At 57.9% G+C, this 25,572-nt stretch overlaps 4 protein-coding genes across 7 annotated transcripts; 2 read left to right on the plus strand and 2 right to left on the minus strand.

Annotated features, from left to right (window-relative positions):
* Window positions 1-37: 37 nt before the first annotated feature.
* Window positions 38-3,853, plus strand: TOR2A (torsin family 2 member A). The gene is made up of 5 exons (XM_016163702.2): window positions 38-245; window positions 836-1,101; window positions 1,826-2,001; window positions 2,698-2,825; window positions 3,072-3,853. Exons 1-5 carry the CDS (start codon window positions 92-94, stop codon window positions 3,314-3,316), a joined length of 969 nt encoding a protein of 322 aa, XP_016019188.2. The 5' UTR covers window positions 38-91; the 3' UTR covers window positions 3,317-3,853.
* On the minus strand, window positions 3,785-16,673 carry TTC16 (tetratricopeptide repeat domain 16). The gene is made up of 14 exons (XM_016163689.2): window positions 16,570-16,673; window positions 15,639-15,805; window positions 15,252-15,342; window positions 14,951-15,094; window positions 13,831-13,931; window positions 13,601-13,730; window positions 11,338-11,552; window positions 10,440-10,684; window positions 9,943-10,084; window positions 8,453-8,618; window positions 7,783-7,916; window positions 7,436-7,625; window positions 5,866-5,950; window positions 3,785-4,808 (listed from the first exon to the last, which is right to left on the minus strand). The coding sequence occupies exons 1-14, from the start codon at window positions 16,597-16,599 to the stop codon at window positions 3,949-3,951; spliced, it is 2,700 nt and encodes an 899-aa protein (XP_016019175.2). The 5' UTR covers window positions 16,600-16,673; the 3' UTR covers window positions 3,785-3,948.
* Window positions 16,626-24,517, minus strand: CFAP157 (cilia and flagella associated protein 157). 2 transcript variants are annotated; one of them, XM_016163700.2, is made up of 9 exons: window positions 23,966-24,515; window positions 22,441-22,712; window positions 21,621-21,774; window positions 20,916-21,183; window positions 20,436-20,566; window positions 20,065-20,215; window positions 19,511-19,677; window positions 19,171-19,354; window positions 16,626-16,734 (listed from the first exon to the last, which is right to left on the minus strand). In XM_016163700.2, the coding sequence occupies exons 1-9, from the start codon at window positions 24,127-24,129 to the stop codon at window positions 16,651-16,653; spliced, it is 1,575 nt and encodes a 524-aa protein (XP_016019186.1). In that variant the 5' UTR covers window positions 24,130-24,515; the 3' UTR covers window positions 16,626-16,650. The 2 variants fall into 2 exon arrangements, with proteins under 2 accessions (XP_016019186.1, XP_036094480.1); XM_036238587.1 differs by lacking the exon at window positions 16,626-16,734 and adding an exon at window positions 18,692-18,887 and having other exon boundaries at window positions 19,171-19,379; window positions 19,545-19,677; window positions 23,966-24,517.
* PTRH1 (peptidyl-tRNA hydrolase 1 homolog) lies at window positions 16,738-18,765 on the plus strand. Of its 3 annotated transcripts, none has more exons than XM_016163705.2 (5): window positions 16,738-17,188; window positions 17,561-17,780; window positions 18,042-18,141; window positions 18,287-18,332; window positions 18,436-18,765. In XM_016163705.2, the coding sequence occupies exons 1-5, from the start codon at window positions 16,925-16,927 to the stop codon at window positions 18,616-18,618; spliced, it is 813 nt and encodes a 270-aa protein (XP_016019191.2). In that variant the 5' UTR covers window positions 16,738-16,924; the 3' UTR covers window positions 18,619-18,765. The 3 variants fall into 3 exon arrangements, with proteins under 3 accessions (XP_016019191.2, XP_036094479.1, XP_036094478.1); XM_036238585.1 differs by having other exon boundaries at window positions 16,780-17,188; window positions 17,943-18,141; window positions 18,436-18,644; XM_036238586.1 differs by lacking the exon at window positions 18,042-18,141 and having other exon boundaries at window positions 16,773-17,188; window positions 18,408-18,644.
* Window positions 24,518-25,572: the final 1,055 nt, after the last annotated feature.

Here is a 25,572-nt window from a genome sequence, read left to right on the forward strand (position 1 = left end):
AGGCGGAGGCCGCCGCCGGGATGCACGCCGGGAGCTGTAGTTCTCGGGAGAGGCAGTGGGCCGCCTCAGAACCAGTTCGGGCCTCACCCGGATGGCGGCTGCCACGCGTGGCTGCCTGCCCCGGGGCTCGCTCCTCCTCGGGTTGCTCGGGCTGGTATCGGCCGCGGCCGCCGCCTGGGACCTGACTTCGCTACGCTGCAACTTCGGCACCTTCTGCGAATGTGACTTCCGGCCCGACTTCCAGGGTGAGAAGCCGCGGAAGCTCGGAGCGAACGGGCCAGCGGACCGGGCAGCCCACGGACTCTGGCGGTGCCGGACCTGGAGGGTGGAACTGAGGGGCGAAACCCCCGGACTGCCCCACGGCCAGGGCCGGAAGTGGACCCCGCGTTGGGGGATCCTGAGAGCCTGGGGCACCGGACTTGGGGCGAGGGTTTGGGAATGCCTGTTTGGGGTCCAGGCAGAGCTCTGCCAAGATGGAGAGAGGCCTTCGAAAGCCGGGCCTTGGGGCTGGTTTAGACCTCCACAGTGGGCTGGCCGTGAGGGAGAAGCCTGCCTCGGGGTTGGGCAGGGTGCTGGGGTAGACCCCGTTGACTGCTCATTTCAGAGGGCGGCCTGGTGTGGGCGCTGCCGAGCTGAATCAGGCCTCAGGGCCTGCGTGCGGGTGACTCCTGCAGCGGAAGACCTCAAGGGCACCACTCTCTTTCCGCCGACATTGTAAAATCGGCCCAGACCCCAGGTATCCCTAGGCCAGGTTCCAGACATGACTTCCCCCTTGAACCTCTTCCGTGGCGGGAGTGTGGCCTCAGCTCTGACACTGCCCTTTTTGTGGCCCTAGGTCTGGAGTGTGACCTGGCCCAGCACCTGGCGGGCCAGCACTTGGCCAGGGCGCTGGTGGTGAAGGCACTGAAAGCCTTCGTGCAGGACCCAGCCCCGACCAAGCCGCTGGTCCTCTCCCTGCACGGCTGGACGGGCACTGGCAAGTCCTACGTCAGCTCCCTCCTGGCTCACTACCTCTTCCGCGGTGGCCTCCGCAGCCCCCATGTGCACCACTTTTCCCCCGTCATCCACTTCCCCCATCCCAGCAACGTGGAGCGCTACAAGGTAGGCAGGTTGCATCCTGGACTATCATTTGCCTGCATCATGGAGCATCGTACCCTAGGGAGTGAGTCCTGAGCCCACAGACGGAGATTCATTTGCTCCAGGACACAAGGCCATTTGGAGCCTTAGTCCTCGAGACCCATCCTGAACCTCTAGAGGTGGGGGTGGTGCCAGTCAACCTGGCAGTGAGTTCTCTCTTTAATTCCTGGGGTGGGGAAGGGGCAATAATGCAACCTACCTGCCAGGGTTGTTGTGAGGAACACGGGATTACATAATTGAAGGTGTTACTTACTGAGCTCTTATCTTTGCTAGACAGTCTGTATTATCTTCTCTCTGTAAAGCACTGAGCCCCAATTTGAGGCTCAGTAAGTATTCAATAAATATTAGCTCTTACTACTATTACTGTTGTCGATTACAAGGTGCTCCAGGCTGATCTGTTTCAGCTGTCAGCAATGCTGAGAAAGTTCATGGAGCAAGGAGGAGGCTTTCTCCTTTTATAGAAAGCAGTAGGTGACAGGGAAGGAGCCCTGAACAGGCAGGTGCCAGGCCTGGGTTTGAGTCTCTGTTCTCCTGTTGATTTGCTATTTGAGCTTGGACAAGTCTCTGCCCCTCTCAGGGCCGATTTCACCAGCAGTCCTGGGAAGGGGATGAGTTCCTGCCTTGGGAGGAAGTCTGGAGCTGGGATTGTATTTCCTGTCCCCCTCAAACTCCTGCCTCTCTCTTGCAGAAGGATCTCAAGAGCTGGGTCCAGGGGAACCTCACTGTTTGTGGCCGTTCCCTCTTCCTCTTCGATGAGATGGACAAGCTGGCCCCAGGCCTGATGGAGGTCCTGCGACCTTTCCTGGGCTCCTCCTGGGTTGTGTATGGGACCAACTATCGTAAAGCCATCTTCATCTTCATCAGGTGGGCCCCAGCTGTGCAGCAGGCATAGTGTGAGGACACATGTTAGAGGTCTCAGCTACATAGTCTTGGCCCATTGTCTCACAACAGAATACTGTCCCTCTGGGCCCAATCAGGCTTTCCCAGAGCCCCTCACAGTCTCGCTGGTGACACTGTCATTCAAGGCGGTTGACTTCCCCTCTGACGATCTCGAAGCGCATTCTGGGCTGTCTTTCTGACCCTCAGCATTCCTTTGTGGAAGCCCTGCTGCATACAGTTTTCCCTCTTTTGTGGCCAGGAGAATCCAGGCCTGCGAGAAACAGGGCTAGGGTTCTAGTCCCACTTCTAAGAGTCCTCGCTGTGTTTCCTTAGGCAAATTACTTCACCTCTCTGAGCTCCCTTGTCTTCTTCTGAACAGCAGCATGAATGCCCCACTGTCTTTCTAGAGGCTGGGTGAGGGAAAGTTAATTAAGGGACTCGAAAGTGTTTTGTAAATTGCAAAGTACATGGCACCTGTAGGTGAATTTCTAGGGGTTGCCGCTGTAGACGCAAGCTCAAGAGTGGGGAAGTGGTTCCTGTGGGGTATCTTCAGTGGCTTTGTCTCCTACCGGCACCGAGCTGGATTTCTAGGCTCAGGTCATGTTAGGTGGCACTTGGGAAGCGAGGGCCAAATCCTGCCCCACACTGTCTGAGTCTCAGCCCGGGTCCCCACGTTTTTAGCAACACTGGTGGTGAGCAGATCAATCAAGTGGTGCTGGAAGCATGGCGAACCCGCCGGGACCGCGAGGAGATCCGCCTACAGGAGCTGGAGCCAGTCATCTCCCGGGCTGTGCTGGACAACCCACACCGTGAGTTTGGCTCAGGAGGCCCCCGGCATGGCTTCAGTGGGCTGAGGCTTCACCCCCAGCTCCAGTGAGCTGGTCCTTCCCAGCCCAAGTTTTGGGGCTCCTGGCTGTCGCACAGCCTCTCTGAGCCCTTCACCTGGAAGGTGGCTGAAAGCGTTGAGACCAACAGCGTACGCGCACTGGCCATTAGGGGCGGAGGCCAAGCTTCTGGGAAGCACAGCCTCTTTTCCCCATCACCCCTTCCTGCAGATGGCTTCTGGCGCTCGGGCATCATGGAAGAGCATCTCCTGGACGCTCTGGTGCCCTTCCTCCCGCTCCAGCGGCACCACGTGCGGCACTGCGTGCTCAACGAGCTGGCCCAGCTGGGCCTGGAGCAGAGGGACGAGGTGATCCAGGCTGTGCTGGACAGCACCACCTTCTTCCCCGAGGATGAGCAGCTCTTCTCCTCCAACGGCTGCAAGACTGTGGCTTCCCGAATTGCCCTCTTCCTCTGATGCCCTAGGTGGCATTTCGCCCTCTACCTGGCCAGGCCATGCAGGAAAGCCCTGAGGCCACTGTCAGAGGGACCCTTGTCTAGAGCCTCCTGGAGAATGGGACCCAGAGCACAAATTGAAGATGAAGACGGTAGGCCATGGTACAGAGGGCCAGAGTGGGCCTCAGCTCCTTAACTGGTCTGAGGGCATCTTGGCTTTTGCTTCCTTCCCCAGGGGAAACCTCTGGTCACCCCAGAACCTCAGTGAGCCTTGACCTCACCCTCCAGCCTGAGCCTTCTTAAAATGTGAATTGTAACTCAGGGACTGTGGCTTGTGGCTGCTTCCTCCCTCCTTGGTCTTTTACCCTTGGCCTCTTTCCCTGGCACCATACCCCAACCCTCCATCCCACACCCTACGGCCCAGTATTGTAAAGCCAGGCTGAGACTTATCAGTCTCCATGAATGGAGAGACTCAAGCTGCCACTTGGGCCTGGTTTTTTAAATTTTTAATTTTGTAGAAGAAGAGAACAAATACAATAAACTAAGCCATGGGACCAGAGGAATGTTTGCGGAGGTTTCTAACTGCTGAGTGCCAGCGTGTGAGGGTAGAATATCCCCCATCCCCAGTGAGAATCGAGGGGCTCGGGGGCCCCTTCACGGAGCAGCGTAACTGTCAGGGCTGGGGTTCTGGGAAGCCTGGATTTGGCTGGGCTTCTGGTTCAGGCCCGTCGTGACCTCAGTCTTGCTGGAACCTAGGCTCATGCTCTGAGTCCAGCTCTGGGGATCCTCCGTCTTTCTGGGACTCTGGCACTGCCCCTGGGTGGCCTCAGTGTTGCTGGGGTTCCAGCTTGGGTCATAGAAAGTCTTGGTCTTACTGGAACTTCGCATCAGTCCCCAGCTCCGGCCATGAGCAACCTTGGCCTTTCTGAGCCTCTGCCTTGGGCCCTGGGTAGCCTTGGTCTTGTTGGGCTTTTGCCTTGGGGTGTGGATGGCCTCATTCTTGCTGGGCTTCTGGCTTTGGCTCTCCATGACCTCTGTCTTGCTAGACCTCCGGCTCTGGCCCCGGGCAGCCTCCATCTTGCTGGACTTCCGGCTCTGGCCCCGGGCAGCCTCCATCTTGCTGGACTTCCTGCTCTGGCCCTGGGTGGCCTCCGTCTTGCTGGACCTCCGGCCCTGGCCCCGGGCAGCCTCCGTCTTGATGGACCTTTGGCCCTGGCCCTGGGTGGCCTCCGTCTTGCTAAACTTCTGGCTCTGGCCCTTGGCGGCCTCCGTCTTGCTGGACCTCTGGCTCTGGCCCTGGGCAGCCTCTGTCTTGCTAGACTTCTGGCTCTGGCCCCAGGCAGCCTTGGTTTTTCTGGGGCCATGGCTCAGGCTTAGGTCTCTGTTGTTCCCCAAGTCTGAGGACTGAGTCTTCAGGAGTGAGGAATCGGAGAGTGTCACAGTGGTGACCGAGGTGCTCCTGTATTCCTGGGGGGCAGTGGATATCTCCGTCTCCGAGGGTGACAGGGTCCTGACTGGGAAGGGAGTGCCAAGGGCACCTGTCAGGCTGCCTTCTCTAGGCAGCTCCAGAAAAAGGAGGCTTCTGGGCCTCCCCCTTGCCTAAACCCCGGAGGCCTTGCATGGCCAAGGGGAAGGCCCGCCAGATCACGCCAGCCCCGGCCTCCTCAGCAGCCTGAGCCCTGTGGGTGGCCAGGGTTGTAAGATAAGGGGGAGATACCGAGGGTCCCACTTACCTAGCCCTGGCCTCCACTCTGCTGGCCGCCCCTTGCCCTCTGTGTTCCAGCCATGACCAACTGCCTGCGAGGCCCCGGGCCCCCTGCCTGCAACAGTTCCCCGGCTCCGCCCCTCCCACACTGGACTAACCCTTACTCCTAGTTCAGGTCTTGGCTGCCCTCTCTGACCCCCTAAAGGGGGCTAACTGTACCCACAGCCCTCTACTGTGTACCTACACTGTCCTGGTATCGGTTTACCCGCATGCCTTCTTCCCTTCGGGACCAAGAGCTGCCCGGGGCAGGAGCTGGGCCGTTCACGCTCACAGCCGGCGTGCGGGGAAGGCCCAGCCCCGGGACTCCGGGCAGCGGTTGAACTGCACTGAGTGGAAGGACGGGGCTGGCCGCCGCTGTTTTCACCCCTGCCCTGGACTGCTCACACCTGCCCCTTGGGACTCTGGAGCAGCACTCCTGGGGGGTTCGCTTCCGTCCCTTCCGTGCTGACAACTGGCAGAACTGGGGGTGAAACAGCCCCGTGGACATGCACAGGGTGTGTGGGCTGATTTCAGGGAGGGGCTGAGGGCGCAGAGAGGACAAAGGGCCCGAGAGGGGGGTGAGGCTGCAGCAGGCGGCAGCTGCGGAGCGCGCGTGGTGACAGCCGGCGTAGGCCCCGTGCTGGGCAGGCCTCACCGAGCGCTCAGCGTGCCCCCTGCAGAGCTGGGACGACATTCCCACTTTAGGGTCACACAATTATAAGCAGCAGAGCCCATATTTACCCCCAGGTCAGGGAGTCTGTGACCCATGACCTTTGCCCCACTGCTGCTTTGGCTCACGCAGGCCGGGCAGAACACTGGGGACTTACAGCCCAAGATGGAGCCTGAAGAGGTCTGGTCGAGGTAGCTGTCAGACAGGGACGTCAGCTTTCTAAGAGCGTGCTCTGGCTTCTCCTAGGGCAGGAGACAGGCTGGGCAGTTGGGCTGCCAGGAAGCCCTGGGGCCAGGGGCTGTAACCCTGGAAGGCCCCAGGCCTTGGGACCTTCAGTGGCTGTTCTCTCGAGCTTAGAACTGCTTGAGGGTCCCAGCTTAGGGTTGGGTGGGGACATGGAGGGGCTGAGACTGGACAGGAAGGGGAGTGGCCAGCGAGTGCTAGGAGAAAGGCAGTGTTCAAGAGGCTGCATAGGCCTCGGTTTCCCCATCTGCAAAGTGTAAATTAGTTCAAGTGTGGGACAGGCATTGTAAACCAAAGCGTTGTGCCCTGGGGAATGGCTAGCGGGGAATTGAGGCGCTTCTCCATGCTTTACGTGCCTTATCCCATTGCATCCCCCCCCACATCTGGGAGGGAGGTACCACTGTAACCATTTCATGGACCAGGAAACCAAGGCTCCCAGCGCCTAAGCAGCCTGCCCAGGGCACCCAGCTAAGGAGAGAAGCTGGGCTCCAATCCAGGTCTGCAGACTCCACAGCCCGGCTCTTGGCTGCTGGTCCCCCCCGGCCCCTTCACACCTGCAGTCAGTGGGGAACGTGCAGAAGCCAGAGAGAAACAGCAGAGAGCAGAGCTGCAAAGCGCTAACGGAGGCGCGGACCACACAGGTGCAGCTCCACATCCCCCTGAGGAAGGGAGCCCACGACGGCTTCGGGCGGTTCCCGAAGTCTTCAATTTTTGTATTCTAACGTGAGCTAGAAAAATGTCCAGCTCATCTTTTCCATTTATGGCAAAGGGTGCTGCTATCCCATGTCCTTCGGTTGTGTAAAATTTCCTTTGAACACAAATTTATGTGCTGTCCCTCAGCAGGAGAGTGGATACAAAAATTGTAGGATAGTCACAGGATGGAATTCTCCATGGCAATGAGAATGAACAGTCACCCTGGCCGCGTCTCACAAACATCATGCTTAAAGTGAAAGGAGCAGAGGGCACAGGGGATCTGTCCCCTGAACAAGTAAGCACACATGCTCCTCTGTGGGGTTAGCGATCAGGACAGCCTTGTGGGGGCGGGCTGGGTGGGGGAGGGGCTGGAAGGGCACACCAGGGGGCTTCTGGGGAGCTGTGTGTTCTTTCTCGACCTGGGGAATGGTATCATGGGTGTAGTCAGTTTGTGAGAATTTATCAAACAGTTCATTTATGATTTTTGTCCTTTTCTATATGTCACATTCAATAAAAAGTTTTTAGAAATGCATTTAAGAATTAAAATTTTGGCACGAGTGGCCACTGTACACAGCATTTATGAAGGTGAATGTGTGAAAAGTTTGGGAAGGCCACTCTGAGGGGCCCAGCCCTCATGTGGACTCCCTTGGGGATGGCCTTACTGGTGCCATGCCTGTTGCACAGCTGAAGGGTGCCAGGGCCAGGCTTAGAAACCGGCCTCTCGGCCCTGGCTTGGGGTACACTCCACCTGGACCTCAAGTACCCCCAGGCCCTGGGTGTGGCCCACTCACCTCCTCCTCCTCCTCCTCCTCCTCCGCCTCTTCTTCAGGGCCCTTGGCCTCCTCTGGGTGTTCTGGTTCTGCCTGCTGGGTCTGGGGGGTGGTGTCCAGCTGCTCAGAGGTCTCAAACGGAGGCTGCTCCAGCTTAAAGATCTGCTGCAGGACCCGGGCTTTCTGGCGCTCTTCCCACTTCCTGAGCTGCCTGCCAAGTGCAGCCCCAGAGCACTGGGTAAGGCCCCCTGACTCTCCCCACCATCCCTAGGACTGGACCGTGAGCTGAGGAGGCAGCTGGGGTCAAAGGAGCTTTGAGCTCCAGCCACTCCCATTCCCGGCCTGTGGTTGCTGCTCAAGGAACTTACCCCATGATGCCTAGAGGGGTGCTATTCTCCACCACCCGACTCAGCTCCAGCTTGGCCAGCTGGGCCATCTGGCTGCTAAGTACCTCCTCTGCTGACATGCCCGGGAAGAGGTCAGCCATCAGCCGGAGCAATTTCTAGGAAAGGGGGCGACCAGAGTCAGGTGTAGGCCAGGTCAGGGGGACAGGTGGTGTGGTGCTGCCCTGCTCCTGCAGAGTCCCTTAGCAGGGCTTAAAAGGGTAGGGCTTACAAACTTGTTTAAAAAGGGCTGGAGCCTTTTGCACCAGAACTATCAGGACACCACGAGAAAAGAACTATTCAGAGAGGGAGCACTGATGGTGTGTCTAGCGTGGGTTCTGGAGCCAGATGTGAGGGTCTGACCTCGAAGCTGTGTGACCTGGGGCAAGGGAACTGGCTTCTCTGAGCCTTACCCTCTTCATCTATAAACTGGGTGGTAACAACAGTGTTACTTGTCTCGTAGGGTGCTGAAAAGGGTTAGACAGAGTGATGCAAGTCGAAGTGATGAGAAGAGTGCCTGGCACCTAGGAAATGTGCTGGCGTTAGCAGCTCATTATTTGCTAAGAAATCAAATTTCATTTAAGGATGTAGTATCTTTCAGGTGCCCAGAAATGCTGACTCTGGAGCCCGGCCTCCTGGCTCGGCTGGAACCCACCTTGGGTTGCTTAGGGCTGAGGAGCAGGGCAGTGGCCACATCTTGGCGGGCCCCAAAAATGTTCTGCATGAGCTCCCGGCACCTGGCACGGTGTATGTAGTACTGGGCTCCCCGGGGATTGTGTCGGATGGCCGTTGAGAAGTGGCTCTCTGCCTTCTGGAATTGCCTGCAAGACACAGCAGGCCACAGGCCTCTGTGAGTTTCGCCACCTGGGGGCAAACAACAGTTTCTGGGCCCACTGGCGAGTTTAGGAAAACCAAGGCTGGTCTCTGCTCTCTGCCACCAAGCCCCTCTGCTCTCCTCTTACCAGCTATGCTCTTGATGGACCCAACACTCAAATGCTAGTGTAAAACGGCAATGTAAGTGAACATTTTTATGGTCTTGCATTAGGGAAGCCCTTTCTAAGAATGTCATTCACCCAGCAGCTAAAAATGAAAAACGAATTTGACTATGATTAAATCCTAAGTTATTGAGTAGTAAAAATACCACAAAGGAAAGCAATAAATAGGAGAGGTATATTTTGTTACATAAGGCAGATGATAAGTTAATTTTCCTAGCCTACATAGAATTCATAACCAAAAAATAAAAAAAATTTAAATGACCAATAACATTAATAGGTGAAAAATTTGGGCAGGCTGTATGGCCAATAAACACAAAAGATGCTATACTGCATTAGCAATTTAAACATGCAAAGTCAACTGTGAGAGAGCATTGTTTTGCGTTTTTTTTGCCTACTAGATTAGCAGAGTTGAAAATCGTCTTAATACCCCCACTAAGGAGATTTGGGGAAATGAAAACTCTTTTCCTGGGTGAAGTTTATATTCACTGTTTTGGGCAAGCACTTGGGTATTACCCTTTAAAATGTTAACTTTTCACATTCTTCGACAATTTAACTTCCGGCAATCTAACTACAGCGTTACTAGTATGAATGCATGAAAATGTATGTCCTGAGTGCTCATTACTGCATTATGTATAATAAAAAACAGAAATCAGCCCCAAAATTCATCAGTAGAGGATTATCTAAGGAATGGAATACTATGCAAACAGTAAAAGGAGAATGAGGTAGTCCCACGCGTAATGCCGTGGGAAGTAAAAACAGATCAAAACACAGTTTAGCGTGATCTCACTTTTGTAGAATGATAATAACTGTTAAAATATGCATAGGAAACAATCCGGAGGATTGTATAGGGGCAGGGGAGGCGTTGCGGGGTAGGTATTAGAAGGAACATTCAGGTCCTGAGTTATAAATTACTGAATGCTTAAGTTTTTTATAAAAAGCAAAATCACCATAATATTCAGGGGAAAAAGTTAAGGATTTTTAGAGAAAATTTGGAAATAAAATTTATACTTAGGAGACATACTTGGGCGAGCATCACGACCCGACCCAGGGATCCCAGCAGGCGGCTTCACGGCAGCCCCGCCCCGCCCCGCCCCAGGCCCCGCCCCCAGTCTGGCCCCGCCCCCAGCCCCAGCCCCCAGCCCGTGCGCACTTGCTCTTCTGCTGGCAAAACCCCATCATCTCCTGCAGCAGGCCCATGCGCAGGTTGGCGCCCTCGTCCTGCGGGTTCAGCTCCAGCGCCTGCTGGTAGTCCGCCTCGGCAAAGATCAGGTTGCCCAGCTGGAAGAAGCAATCTGGGGCCCGGGGGGGCGGTGGCTGAGTGGGTCCCCGACCCCAGTGTCCAGGAGTCCCAGCCAAGCTTGCTCCGCCTCCCCAGAGGGCAGGGCCTGAAAGTGATGGCTGTTAACACCTGTGGGCGGTCGGGGGCGCCCGCGGAGATTCTCCGTCCTTCTGCGCACCTTCCCTCCCCCCCCCCCACCCGACTTCTGAATGTTCCTTAGACAGTCGAAGGCAACGTTTCTGCCAGTGTGCCCGTGGGGCACTGAGGCTCTTAACTGTTGCCTTTCCCTCTTCCTCCCTCCCTCAGAGTCCTCAAATGCCCAGCCGAGTCCTTGAGAGGTGAGGGGCTCCGGGCCGGCCCCCACTCACCGCCGCGGTTGATGTACAGGCCCTTCTCCTGCTGCTCGTCCTTGAGCGCCTTGTTGAGCAGCAGCACGCTCTCCTGGTAGGCGCCCTGCGTGTAGCAGTGCACGGCGAAGTCGTTGTAGGTCAGCAGCAGCTGGCGCTGCGCCTGCTGCACCATGTCCTCCTGGCTCTCGGTCATCATATCCAGAGCCTTCAGGAGGTCCTCCACGGCGGCATCAAACTCCCGGAGACGTCGGTACATGGTGCCCCTGTGAGAGAGGGACATGAGGGCCAAAGTGCCACTGACTGCGGTTGGCTGGGCTAGGGCTGCCGCTCTGGGCCTTTTGACCCGCAGAGGTGGCTCACATGAGTGGGGGACTGGGGCGGGGCGCTCCACGACATGTGCTAGGTTTGGCCTGTGAGGTCTGGATTGCTACTCAGATGACCTGCTAGTCACTGGTAACTATACTTTTCTCAAAAATAGCTCCCGTCTTTCTGTGTGGGAGCCAGGTGCATGCCAGCCTCTCTGCTAAGGCCTTTTTGTACACCAGACAGGTGGTTCGCCCTCACTGTTTATATGAGAAAACCTAGGCTCAAGGAAGTTAAATGGCTCTGAATCACATGGTGAGTCCTTGGCAGGTCCAGCTTCACACCCAAGCCTTGTCCACTGCACTGGGCTGATCCTCCCAGTGTGAACTGCTCAGGAGCCCTGGGGGGCCAGGATTCCACTGCCGACTGAGGCTGCTGCCTGCCCCATCTCCAGGGGTGCTAGCAGAGACTACCCCATGATGCCTGACCCCAGTGGGGAGTAGGGAAAGATTAGTAGAAGCCAGATGGGGAAACTGAGGCCTAGGGAGATTTGAGGGCTCTCCTGAGACCACATAGCTGGACCCAAGACTGGCACCTCCCTCCGGCCTCATACCGGAAGAGGAAGAGGCTGGGGTCCAGAGGGTTGTTTTCAATGGCGCAGTTAATACACTGCAGTGCGTGCTGAGGCTTGCCCTGCACGGCTAGGATCCCGGCGTCTTGGCGTGACTTCTGGGCCTGGTTCACCATCACCTTGAGCAGCACCTTTGCCTGTGTGTGCTTGGGATCCAGCAGCAAGGCGCTGTGCAGGTCTTGATAGCAGAGCTTGGGCTGCGGGGGGCCAGACGTGGGATCAGGGGTGCAGGCCGAGCTGAGCCCTACCCTGTCCAGTGAGGGGGCGGGGCAGAACCCCAGGCCTGAAGGGGCCTTTCTCTGGGTGGGCTGGCGCCATGCCACCCATTCTCGGTGGCCCCGCTTTGCTGTTCCCCCTTTTCCACCTCTTGAAGAAGGCAGGGAACATTGTGGGAAAACCCCATCCCGGGTCCCATTCCTGCTGGCCCCTTTCCGGATGTGACCTCGGGTGAGCCAGATCAGCCTTGGTGGCTTCTGCTGTGGAATGGGGTTACAGACGCAGCTTCTGGAATTTCCAGATGTGACCTCGGGTGAGCCAGATCAGCCTTGGTGGCCTCTGCTGTGGAATGGGGTTACAGACGCCGCCCCCTTGGAGGACTTCCGGGAGGCTCGCTCAAGGTGGAGGGAGGGTGCGGCCTCCTGATCATCACTGTTGTTTCCTCTCTCACCTTCCCTGCACATCCTCCCCCACTTCCTTGATCTTTAAGTCCAAGACAACTCCGACCAAGAAGAGATTCAGGCCTGGGCATGAGAGGAAACATCCCCAGGAAGATAACCTTCCACTGGGTGAGCAGGTCTGTCAGTCAGTTAACCATCAGTTTTAGCAAGGACTCTGTGTTCTGTGGGTAATTGGTTGGAGGAGAGCAGAGCAGACAGTGTGGACACCAGGCGTGAGTGGAAGTCGGGAGGGGGAAGACAGCAGAGGCCAGAGCGGGGCTTTGGAGTAGGTGGACTCGGGTTCAAGGACAGTGTCCCTAAGAACTGGCCGTATGACCTTAAGTGAGTCACCCAGCCCCTTTGGACCTGTAGCCTCAACACAAGGGGTTGTATCTAATCAAAGTGCTATCCTGAGCCTTTAAGATAAACATGGGCTGGATGCTTAGCATGAGCGTTGCAGGCACTGAGGTGGCCGGGGCAGCTAAAAGCCGGATAGTCAACAATAATTATCAATAATTGCCAGTCTCCCAGCTTTGAAGGAGACTCTCCCACTGACTCACTGTTGACCACAGTAGCCCAGCCCCCAGCACAGGGAGGCTCACATCTTCAACCTCCCCCAGGATGCCCCGCCTGGTGAACTGAGGTGAAGCCTCACCCAATTCCACCCACTCCCTGCTCCTTCCTCTCCTGTCCCAGCTCCCAGGCACCAGGCCAAGCTGGAACACTGGCCGCTGTTCTGGATCCCTCCCTCCCTCCCCTCATGCTCCTCACCCCCAGTCAGTCTCCGATCCTCACATCCAAGGACAGTGAGCTGCCTGCTTCTTGCCCATCCTCCCCCTGGCTCCCTCGCTACCTCCTCTTCTGCTGGATGGCACCTAGACAAGCCTCCAGACTTGTCTTCTCCAGACCACACTCCCCCGGCAGCCAGAAGGACCTTTCAAAAGCCCACCGCACTGGGGAGCACCCTTTTGAGGCTTCCGCTGTCTCCAGAAAGAAGTCAGGGTCATCCTTGGTTCACAAGGCCTTGCTCAACGCCTTTCCATACCTGCAGTCCCCTCTTCCCTTGTGACCCCAAGCTTCCCTTGTCCCTAAGCCATTCCCTGTACTGTCTGTCCCCATGTCCAAGCCGGGGGTGCACCAGCTGGAGGTGCTTAGTAAATGTTCATTGAGGCAAATAAGAAAAAGAAGGAAGGGAGGAGGAAGGGCCGCCTTGTCTAGTGGATCTCGGGCGGTACTTCATACACTCATGAAATGTTTCTTCACATGATTATCTGCTTAGGGACGTCTCCCCTGGGCTGTGAGCTCTGTGAGGACAGCGATGGCATGCGTCTCTCACCTTGTGGTTTCCAGGGGCCAGCACGAGCCTGGCACGGGGCCAGGGCTGAGTGATAATGGAACTACCTGCCTGGGCAGCTCAGTGGTCAGCGCTGCTCAGGGCCTCTGCCCAGAGAGAACAGTGCCTCTCCCATACCGTGGGGATGTGGCTTCTGGGCTGACTGACAGCCTAGCTGCCTTTTATAATCTCGGGGCACACTGTGGGAACCTGGGCTAGGAGGAGGGACACCCCCTGCCCGCCCTCTCTGCTCTACCTTGTGGAAGAAGTTATAGAGCCTGGCCCGGAGCATATAGACATCAGCATTGGTGGTACCACGCTTCACCTCCTTAGTGACAAGTGAGAGGCAGTCACGATGCTGCTTGAGGGCCAGGAGACAGGTCATGCTGAGGACAGAGGGCAAAGGCGCTCTGTCTGTGAGGGGAGAGAGACAAGCAGGGGCTACTGGAGAAGAAAGGTTGGCAAGGATGCAAACGGGGCACTCACCATCGGTACCGGAAGCAGGATTTCTCGGGCTGGAGCTCACAGGCTTGCAAAAAGATGTTCAGGGCATCCCGAAAGGCACACTGCTCAAACAGGCACTGGCCCTGGGGACACAAGGGGTAGTCACTTCCGCATGCATCCCTGGACTGGCAGTACCCATGACAGGGGTTGGGCAACACTGGGGTGGAAGGGGAGAGAGACAAGACACGGGGACACAGAGATGGGGAGAGATACAGACTTGGGGGGAGACAGCACAAGGCAAGGAGAAATACACAGTTGGCAAGAGACAGCAATACGGAGACCCAGGAACGAAGAGAAAGGGAAAACCTGGGAGGTAGGTAGGAGCAGGCTCCAGCCTGACAGGGCTCCGGGTGCCTGAGCCCTGTGTGAAGAACCTGAACTTGGTATCTCACTGGTAATGATTAGCATTGCTCCCCCCTTTTAGATGTGAGAACTGAGGCTCAGAGAGGTGAAGTAACTTCCCCAGAGTCACACAGGTAGTGCCAGTACTGACAGACTAAGCATGTGGTTAGAGTGCCCCAAATGTTTCAAGAACTGAATAATTATTGACATTAAAAACAAAGATATCAAACTGTCAAAATGGAAGAAAAATTAGTTGGCATTTATGGTTCGATACTGTTTTTATTTTGAATTGCCAATGTGAAGGCACCATTACCTTTTTAGTGCTTAGAGCCTCTAGACTCCACGTCTGTGCTGTCCAATACAATAGCCACAAGCTTCGTGTGGCTATACAAATTTAATTAAAATGAAATACAACTTAACAATTAGTTCCTCAGTCACGCTTGCCACATTTCAAGGGCTCAACAGTTCCATGTGACTAATGGCTACCAGATTGGACATTGTCCAGTAGATCACTACCATTGTGGCAGAAAGTTCTATTGGACAATGTTGCAAAATTTTACCCGGCCCTGGCGGTAAACCAACTTGGGAGGTGGGAGAGGTCATGGAAGGGGCAGCAGGTGGCGACAGAGACGCAGGGACAGGGAGGTCCACGGGGAGTCAGAACTAGTCCCAGGAGCGAGGAAAGCCCCCGGAGCTGGAGCGAGAGCCAGCAGGCCCAAGTGTGGGGTGGGCGCCTTGCGTGGCGGGCAGCCCCAGGCACCTGCAGGTAAAGCACAAAGGCGAGCCGCTCCAGGTATTTGGTGTTCTCTGGCTGGAAGGAGTAGGCCCTTCGCAGGTTCTGGGCAGCCGAGGAGAAGTCGCAGAGCTGGATGTAGGCTTCGGCTCTTAAGGCGTAGAAGTCTACCTGGGGAGAGGGGTCCCCACAGTCCACCTTGAGGCTTGACACTGTTACCAGTAGGGACTTGGTGGCCCTAAAAGGATGGGCCTGGCAGGTGCAACAATGAGGGGGAAGTGCGTGCCAGAGGTTGATTGTCTGGGCCCACCCAAACCCTTCCCCTCACCAGCTGGGAGTCCAGGTGGAGGGCGCGGGAGAAGAACAGCACAGCCAACTCCCAGTCTTCTTTCTCCAAGCACTGATGGCCCTGCTGGTAGCTGTGGAGGCAGGGGGCACAGGCAGAGGGGCAGGCCCTGACTTTGGCCAGCCCAGGGCATACAGCTAGGGCTGTGGGAGTGGGTGGGTGGGGGTGCTTGGGTGGACACACAGGAGGGGTAGAGACAGAGGGCCGGGGAGGAAGCTGGCACTGCTCATCCAGGCCGGCAGCCTTTTATCAGCTGAGGTGGAAGAGCCCTATTGCACAGGTGAGTTCACTGAAGCCCAGGGAGGGAGAGCAACTGGCCCAAGGCTGCAGGGTAGGAGCCTGAGACCCCGGGGCAAGGTTGTCACTCACTACTCCCTGACTTTGTGGGGTACTGTTGACCCAGTGACCGCTGGTCCTAAATCATCAGAGGTCCAGAACACCTGGCTGGTCCCAAAGATGCGCTGTAGGGTGTCCTTTGGGGCTGGAGTCACCCATGGCTTTGGGATGTGCTGTGAGGGAGTCTGGTAAAGAGGATCCTAGAACCAAGGGACAGCACACTGGAGCAGGCCTCAGGGATGACCCCCGCCCCAACCCCCACACACACTCACTCTCTTCAGGTATTTTACAGGATGGAAGAGGGGTGGGAATGAGGCCTGGTAGGAGGCAAAACCTAGGGTCTGGCGGCACTCCCAGCCCCATTCCCCCTAGGGATATCCCAACCTTTCTCTCCAGTCCTGTTTCTCTCCTCCCGTGGCCAAGGTTCTCATGCTCACACTGCCCTCTGCTCTCCTTCTGGTCCTCCTCAGCTCCCACCTCCAGCTACTGACACCCAAAACGCTAATATTAGTCTCTGGCTCAGGCACTGCCCCAAGCTGCAGGCCCCAGGGTCCTACAGCCCCTAGTATTTCCTGTGGGACTCTCACAGCCAGCAGGCCAAACTGAGCACCTCACCCGACTTCTGCCCCAGCTTTCCCACTTAGGTGAGTTCACCTTCTCTGCCGGCCAGAGACTTATGTCCCATTAGTCTTCACGCCCTGTCTGTCCCACTTCCTAAAGATCTCTTAGATCCCTCCTCTTCTCTCACCTCGTCTGGGTCAATGCCATCTCTGCCAGGATACCAATTCCAGCCACTCCTCCGACCTCCCCACAGGCCACAAGTCCCAAGCCCTTTGTTCTCTGTACAGCAACCTGGGACTTTGCTGAATTGCACAACTCATCCTGCCTCTCCGGGACTTAAAATCTTTCCCGTAAACTCAGTCTCAGTCTCTTCTCCCCCGACTCTCTCTGCCTGTGCTTTCACCTTCTCCAGCTCTTCTCTGGAGTCTGTCATAAGGCCCCTTCCAGATGGATCTCCAGGTCTGAGTTGGCTCCCTCGCGACTCTCATCCTTCCTCGACGTTGCTAGGCAGCATCGCCACGACGCCCACAGGCTCCGCCCCTCTGGCCACGCCTCTGGGATCCAAGGGCTGCTTGAGCAGGACGGAGGGTAGCAAACTTATTAGCTGGGGAAGCTGAGACCACAGAAGGAAAAAGACTTGCCAGGTTTCTGCAGCGAAGCAGGACCATTGCGGGGACCAAAACAAGACTCCCTCCTCCTAATCTGGAGGTGAGTCCCACAACAAACCTCACCGGGACCCAGTGACGCCACACCACGGAATGCACGCGGGCGCCCAGATACGGCTGCCGCCCTACCACTTCCGCCCCTCAGAAACATGGCGACCCCCGTGGCCCGCCCTGGATTGGACGCTGACGGCGGCGGAGATCGCTATTGGCCGAGGGCTGGATGACGTCAGGGGCGGGGGCGGGGCTCAGAATGGGAGCAGCATGCCGCCTCCCGGCCTCTTGCACGCCGGGCTGTGGCTGAGTCGCGCCATGAGCCAGTGCGTTTTGGAACCTCGGCCTCCGGGGAAGCGGTGGCTGGTAAGTGCAGTGGAGGGGGACGACGTAGAGGCTCCGGGATCCTAGCTCCAGTTTTGCCCTTGTCTCCGGGCAGTCTCCCAAATTCCTTGTCTCAGATTTCTTATCTGGAAATGGGTCCAATACTCCGACGGGCCCCCAACTTCCAGTAACTCCGCTCCCGCACCACGGCGCCCTGTCTGCCCAACCTGCGGGGCGCTAGTTTCCACTCAGCCTTCTGGAGTCTCCCGGGTTTCTTTCTAGGCCCCTTCTTTACGCCCCTTTCCCACTCCGGTCCTGCTCTCCGTTTCCCTCCTTTGCTTTGGGTCCCGGGGGCATTGTGAGATAGAGGGTGGCAGAGTCGTCGGACCTCGGTTTCCCCGGTGCCGCCCGCAGGTGGCCGGCCTAGGGAACCCTGGACTGCCCGGCACGCGACACAGCGTGGGCATGGCGGTGCTGGGGCAACTGGCGCGGCGGCTGGGTGTGGCGGAGAGCTGGGCGCGCGACCGTCGCTGCGTCGCCGACCTCGCCCTGGCCTCGCTCGGGGATGCCCAGCTGGTCCTGCTCCGGCCACGGCGGCTCATGAATGCCAACGGGCGCAGCGTGGCCCGGGCCGGTGAGTTGAGGGCATCAGGGGTGGGCCAGCCAGCCGGGAGGGCGCGGGGGCCAAAGGGAATTCTGGGCTGCGGCAGACGCGTTCATCTCCAGGTGCCTGTTGACCTCTAGTTGCTGCATGGCCTTGGGTATTGTGAGAGCCTCAGTTTCTTTATATGTGAAGTGGAGTTAATTTTGGCGCCTCCTTGTGGGAGCCCTGAGTTGGGACAACGCCCCCTGGGCAGATGGGCAGTAACCAGAGCCACCCTTTCCCTGTGCCAAGCCGAGCTGTTCGGGCTGACTGCTGAGGAGGTCTACCTGGTGCATGATGAGCTGGACAAGCCCTTGGGGAAACTGGCTCTGAAGCTGGGGGGAAGCGCCAGGTGAGGCCCTGAGCCAGTGTGGGTGGGACAGGGAAGCTGGCATCCCAGTTGGAGTGGGGTGGGGTGCTCTGACTCCAGCCTGGGCTGGGAGGGGTGAAGGCGCTGACCCAGGGAAGTTCTGACTGCTTCTCTTGTATCCCTTAAGGGGCCACAATGGAGTTCGTTCCTGCATTACCTGCCTCAACTCCAGTGTGAGTCCGCCCCTCTGGCCTGCTTTGGGTCTGGTGAGAAGGGATGGCATAGGGCCCCAGCACTCCTCACCAAAGCTCCCTGGAACTGTCTACTCCCCAACAGGCAATGCCTCGGCTGCGGGTGGGCATAGGGCGCCCGCCGCACCCCGACGCAGTGCAGGCGCATGTGCTGGGCCGCTTCTCCTCTGCGGAGCAGGAGCTGCTCCCTCCGTTGCTGGAGCGTGCCACCGACCTTCTCTTGGACCACATCCGCCAGCGAAGCCAGGGGCCCTTCTCGGGCACCTGACAGCAGTGGGCGTGGCTGCCTGCCTGACTGCCATGCCCACGCACCCAGCCACATCCACAGAGGCGCCATGCCAACCTGCGGTATCCACTTTTTATATATCTCTTTTCTGGGCGGCTCCGGGCCTCCTGCGGATTAAAGGGGGGACTGGCGCCTGATTGGTCCATATCTGGGAGTGGGGGGTTGGTCTTCTCTGTGTCTTACTTGGAAAGTAGGGAAACTTCAGGAAGACTAAGCTTTTTGAATCTTTTTGTAGAACCAAAGGTGTGGATCTGTAAGATTAAAGATGCCAGCTTGGAAGCTGAGGCCTCCTCAGGGTTCCGACCCCTCCCATGCATGTGGAAGAGGGGCCCAGCAAGCCCCTCTCCCAGGGACGGTGTGCGCATGCCTGAGCCCACTCGGGCCTTGCCACACCTTCAGCCCATTTTACAGATGGGGAAATGGAGGCTCAGAGAGGTCCAGCCACATCCCCTCCAGGTGCCGTGTGGCCGTGCTGGGATCTACACCCAAGGCTGGCTGCTACCCTGCTGTCATTGGGTCCCCAGGCACTCTCACCTCAGAGCTGCTGTGTGTGTGGAAGGCTCCCACACGGGTGGTGCGCGAGAGCAGCCTGAGGTCCTCGGGGTTGGGCGGGATGTGGGCCCGTCGAGGCACCAGGCCCAGGTCCCCCAGTTGGTAGGGTGTGATGCCGGAGAGCCGCTGCAGCAGAGAACCCATCTTGGATGGCTGGGTGCTGGACCTGCTGCGCGGAGGGGGCCGGTGTCATCGCAGCTTCGTTTCATAGATGAGGAAGCTGAGAAAGGCTTTGGGGGCCCCGAATTCTGGCTCAGGGTCACTGAGGACAGCCCTTGGACGAATCCGGTAGCCGCTTCTGCGGTCACACCGGGTCACTCACCTCTCCTTGGTTGGGCCACGGGGCTGGCTGTCTTTGTGGGGAAGGGGAACCATCTGGAGGCTTAGGACCATGGCTGAGCTGAGCATGGCCAGCAGCTGCTGCAGCATCTCCTTGCGCTGCAGCTGGAACACTACGTCAAAGTCGCTGTCCTCTCCTTCTGGTTGCATCTGCCGGTGCGGGGGGTGGGGGGTGAGGGATGGGCCCGTGGGGATCAGGTCCTCAGTGGCCCCGACACACCCACCGCTGGGAAACTCCAGCTCCAGTGCCTGTATTGGCAAAGTGTTCCCTGGCTGTGGTGGGGTATCCATTCTCCACAGAGGAAGACTGAGGCCTCAGGCCTTCCAGTGCCTCAGACGACTCCACCCAGGTCTTTTGAGACCTTGGAGGGATCTTCGAAGTGCAGAATCAGAAAAGGAAAGACTTGCCAGGAGTCTCTCAGGGGAAAGTCAGGGGGCTGCTGGCCCTGGCCCAGCCTTCTCCACATGACTCATTCACTTATCACTGAGCACCTTCTGTCCTTGGCCTGCTGCCTCCTGCCCCCCACTTTCACCCACCTGCAGAATGCCCTGTAGGAAGGAGGTGGCTTGGCCCAGGGCCGTCTCCAGGCTTGCCCGAGCCTTCTGCTCCTCAGTCAGCTCCTGCTGCAGCCGCCGCACCTCAGCCTGCTGCTGCTCCAGCTGCACATTCAGCTGGTCTCTCTGGCTCCTGGCTCCGGGGTCAGAGGAGTCAGCCACCTCCCTGCCCCAGGGCAGTGGCCCCTGCCTTTTCTCTTGAGCCCACCCACAGGGGCCCTCATCCAGCCTCAGGCCTCAGCCTGTTTGACAGAGGAAGCCTCAGGGCCCCTCTAGAGAAGGGCAGTCACTGGCCTGTGTTATGTGGCCCCACGGGGATGGGCTCCCGCCGGCCCCCACCACTTGCCCCGCACCTCAGCGCCTCCTTGTCCTGCTGCAGCTGCAGGAGGCTCTGCTCCAGGTTGCTTTGCAAAACGCGCAGCCGCTCAGCCTCCACTTTGCTGCGCTGCTGCTCGCGGCACTTCTCCGTCAGCATGACGATGATCTGCGGGTGCGGGCAGGTGGCCGTGCCCTGGGCCCACTGCGGGTCCTCAGCCAGCCCCACTCCCCCAGCTCCAGACTCGGCCAGGGCTCTGGACAGCAGCTGGGCAAAGCGCCCAGCAATCCGGGAGTGGGCTCCACTTCCACAAGTTATGGGGGCTTTAAACCAAATCAAGAAAGACTAGGGCCAGCACCCCAGAGCCGCTACATGGAGGGTCCCCGACCTCTCCCTGCAGCTTCCCTGGTAACCTGGCTCCAGCTTGGGTCCTGTGTTTGCCCTGAGGGCAGGGCCCCTAGGGTTCCCTCCTGCTTTAAGTGTCAGACACCCTGTGACGAGGGTCTGGCTGGCACACCTTCTGGTGGCCTCTGCTGTGCCTGGCCATGATCTCCTTGGCGTCTTCCAGCAGCTCCAGCTGTCTGCACAGCTTGCCCTGGGCGCACTTGAGCTGCTCATTCTCCTGCAACAGCTGCATGCCGTGCTGGGAGACCTTGGACAGCTGCAGGCTCATGCTGTTGTTCTCTAGGATGGCCCGCTTTGTTGTGTCCCACATCTGGCTCGTGGTCACCTTGCGGAACTCAGTGGCCACCAGGTTCACACGCTGGATGATCTCCTTCTTCAACCTAGTCAAGATGAGTGGGAGCGAGAGGCATCGGGCAGAGTGGGCACAGGCCTCGGGCACCACCCCCTTCCTATGTGGGGGAGTCCTCAGTGCACCCCAGGAGGGGCGGGGCTGCAGACAGGGGGCTTTTCACTGTAGACCTTTGTACCTTTGGAATTGTGAACCAAATCACTGTATTATTACCTATGAAATAAATATGATTTAAGTCACAAAAGGTGGCAAAAGGAAGTTCAGGGACTCGCCAGTGCTGGCCGGCGTGAGGCCTGGAGTGGGAGCTCGTTTATTTTCTCCCACCCTCCATAAAGCAGCAAGGACTCAAGGAGCAGCGGGTGGGGAGTCAGTAGGCTAGTGCAGTCTCCCCAGTTAGAAGCCAGAAGAAGTCTGAGGACTGAGCGTTCCCGGCCCACCAACGAAGGCTCCCAGCACCCGCCTGCCCACCTGTCCTTGTCCAGCACCGACTTCTTCTCCAGGTTGTACACGTAGTCCTTGTATTCACTCTCCTGCTTTCGCAGCTGGTCCTCCAGTGACGTGAATTTCTCCGTGAGCTCCTCTTTCTGCAGCCGGAACTCCTCCAGGGCTGCCAGCTTCCCGCCTGCCCCACCACAGGGCACAGGCCTGGTGAGGGGCTGCCGGGGGCGGGGCAGGGCCCCGGGGCAGGGAGGCCCTTGAGCGATACCCCTCCTTCCCCACGTCCTCTTGCCCTGCCTAAATTTCTGATTCAGTAGGGTCAGACACCCCTCCCGACATCCAGTCCTGCCCGCCTTTGTTGCCTTAGTCTGGAAGGTTCTCTCTTCCCCTCCTCTAATCTTACCGATCCGCGTTCAGGTTCCACCTCCCCTGAGAAGCCTCCCTTGACACTGGCCTCCAGTCCCCTCTATGAAAGTGATGGTGACAGCAGCTGCTCAGTTTGAACACCTTCTCTGTCCCCGGCACTCATGCTGTCATCCAGCCTCAAAACAACCCTTGCCAGCCGAGCGACCTTGGCCAAAGACACTTCACCTTCTGAGATGCCCCCTCACCTCCCAATGCCCTGGGGTGACAGTATTTTCTGCCTCGTAGGATTGCTGGGACAGTTACGGAAGATAATGTGTGGGAAGTAGCACCTGGCTGTTATTCCCATCCCTCAGCTAACAGGGTCAGAGACGAGTGCTCACCCAAGGCCACAGAGGTGATCAGTGGCAGAGCCAGGACTTGAGCCCAAAGAGCCAGAGCCCTGGAATCCCCGTTTCCGCGGTGTGTGGCCTCAGTGCCCGCTCACCAAGGATGATGTTCTCTGTGGTGAGCTGGTCCTTGGTCTCCTGGAACTCATGGCGCACCTGGGCCAGCTGGGCCTCAAAAGCATCCTTCTCCACCTCCTTGGCCAGCTGCAGGCTTTGGAGCTGCTCGTTGAGGTCGGTGATCTCGTCCACCCGCTGGTTGAGCGTCCGCTTGAGGAAGGCCACAATCTCCTTTTTGTTGTTGGCCAGCTGCTCGAACTCCTGGCGGAACAGCTTCTCCTGCACGGCCAGCTCATCCCACTTCCGCTGGTACCTGAGGTGAGGGCCGGGCAGAGGGCCGGGGGTCTGGGTGAGCCGGGCCTCCAGGCCTCAGGACCCACCCGCAGAGGGGCATTCGAGGCTCCTCGTGGTTGGAATCCAGCCTCATCTCCCCTGGTCTGCACTCAGCCGCAGCCGGCCCTGCTGCTTTACATTCACTGCATCACTAGATGCGAGTTCCATGAGGGCAGGGCCTTCCTTTATTACGCTCACGGCTGCGTCCCCACCACCGGGGACAGGCCCTGGTGCGTGGTAGGTAGTCAGTGTGTATTTGTTGAATTCTCACAAAAGGAAGTAGGTACTATGATGATTATACCCATTTTACAGATGAAGCGCAGGCCCAGAGAGAGGAAGAAGCTCCTGGGTAGTAAATGGCAAAACCGAAACTTGAGTCCGGCCAGTCTGACGCCAAACTCGAGGCTCTAAAATGCAGTGCTTCCTGCTGCGGGCGGCCAGGTCTGCCCCCCAACACTGCCGCACGTCACAGTCCCGACCTTTGCACCCGCTGTCTTCCTTACTCGTCCATTGAGTTACCTCCTCGGTGCCTTCTTGACTCTGAGCCACCTTTGTGACCCTCTCTGGTGCCCTCCTGTAGGCTGGCCCTTGTCCCACTGGGCGCTTGAGACCTGATGTGTCTAGTCCTCCCCTTGGCAGACCCCTGAACCTCATCCACCGCTGTGCCCTCGGGGCCTGGCAGAGGGGCTTGGTGCATAGTAACCAGAAAATAACCATCTCCCAGATGCGTCTTTCTCAAATATATTCAATCTGGTCTCAGCTCGAGGGCAGCTTGTGAGTTTTTAAAGTATCACATCACTGATTATTGGTAGCCAATAGAATAGTTGGCAGAAGTTATTTGGAAAGATGTTTTATTTCATAATTTGCTCAACCAGCGTCGTTTGCATGGCGGCTGGGTGCTGGGCGCTGCAGGCTTTGTGGAGCCAGGAAGCAGCCTGGTGTAGAGAATTCAGAGGGGTTGGGGCTCCCATCCTGGCCCTTTCTGGGGGTGACTCCCCTTCTCTGAGCCTCAGTCCCCCCACCTGTGCAATGGGAATGTCAGGACCTCTCCGTGGGACCTGGCACACATGAAGAACCTGCAGCATCCCCGGGGATGAACCATGGCCTCCTTGTCACCACAGGGGTTTGTCTTGAAAGAGTTAGAGGACCCTCCACCCTGACGAAGCCTGCACAGGGTCCAGCTGGCAGTGGGGCTTCCGCCCGGCAGGCCCACCCTGCTGCCCGCCCACGCACCGGGCCAGCCTGTCCTCTAGGTCGCGGATCTGGATGTGGTAGAACTCCCGCAACTCCTCGGTGGAAAGCAGGTCTGGGGCCGTGCCAGGATCCTTCTTGCCACCTTTCTTCTTCTTGACCTCCGGCTCCTTGGCCCCCTTGTTTGCCTTCTTCTTGGGAGCCATGGCTGGCGGCCACTGCTACTCCAAGGCCCCTTTAAGAGGTCAGGTGGTTGCTAAGGAAGTTGATCTTATACATAGCAACAAACTGAGGGAGTGAGGCAAGGATTAAAGGGACCCTGTCCTCTTCCTGGCAAGACTGGGCACTGGCAAATGGCCTCTGCCTCCAAGGCTGACAGCACCAAGGAGGCCCTAGGCTGGGGTGTCCCGGGCCGTGGCGTCTCAGGGACAGGATGCCAGGCTCTCCAGGCACTCTTTTGGGCCCCGGGAGACTCCTCCTTCCCTTAATGTGAATAAGCGGCGTGGGAAGGTCAGAGTTGGTCAAAGCCCTAGAAACCACCACCCTGCCCTTTCGTACCCGTTAGCGGGGGCATCTTCCCCAGAGCACCCCAGGACCAGAAGCCGGTCACATGGCCCCCAAGCCAAGGAGCCCGCACCCTGAGGCTTCTGAGGCTGGCTGAATTCTTTGGTGATGCAGCTTACACGGTGGAACCATCCTCTCGGTTCACCCACAGCAGGGCGGGGAGGCAGCACGGTACCATACCGAGGTCCCAGGACGTCCCCCCGTCCAGAGGCTCACTCGGTTTTCCATAAGGCTCGGCGGAGGTGTTCCATATGCCCCACACTGACCCCAGCAAACGAAGGGCCACTCTGTAGCTTTGGCCTGGGCTGGCAGCATCCTAGGGGTGGGGGCGGTAGGTGTCCAGCTGGTAGATGCCTTGCCTAGCAGCCACGTGCCCCACCCAGCCTCTGGCCTCTCCACGCTCCATCTCCCGCCTTCCTCTTCAGCCGGCCGAGCCTGTATTCCCGCTACGTACGCCCCCTACCCCTCTGAGAACACTGAACACTTTGGAGACTTTTGGGAGGAACGGCCTGCAGGCTCCACCTGTGCTGTGTGACCGGGGACCCAGGACTTCTGCCAGGGGCGTAGAAAGGGCCAGACTAATTTGCCACTGGGCGGAAGTGAAGTGGAATGGAGAGCGGTGCCAGGGACCCGGAGTCAAAGGATGACAAAAACAGTTAGATGGCCCTGGGAGGAAGGAGCAAACAGTATTTACTTTAATGTAAACTCAGTATAGAATGATTTAGGACTGAAAAGTTCTGATCTTGGATCTCATTCCAAAGCGCTTTGGTCACCGGTGAAGCAGCTGCTGATGTAAGACAATGAGCGTCTGATGCTCCCCAGCTGGAGGGAGCTTCGTGCGGTGCTGTCCCTCTCTGAGCCTCAGCGTCCTCATCTGTAACCTGGGAGGGACGCGTCCAACAGACAAGGGCTGTGTGGGGCCCGACGCGGAGCAGGAACTCAATAAATGGTCACCGTCATCCTTACCCGCCTTAAGTTAAGTTCCACCAGACAACAGCCATGTCGTGCAGGTGCAACTTCCACCGACCGGCCTGGGCTTGTCGGGTTTCCTCATGCTGTGAAGGAGACGGGGATGTGAACGCGTG

This window comes from Rousettus aegyptiacus, unplaced genomic scaffold (assembly GCF_014176215.1).
Source record: "Rousettus aegyptiacus isolate mRouAeg1 unplaced genomic scaffold, mRouAeg1.p scaffold_m13_p_3, whole genome shotgun sequence".
NCBI lineage: Eukaryota > Metazoa > Chordata > Mammalia > Chiroptera > Pteropodidae > Rousettus > Rousettus aegyptiacus.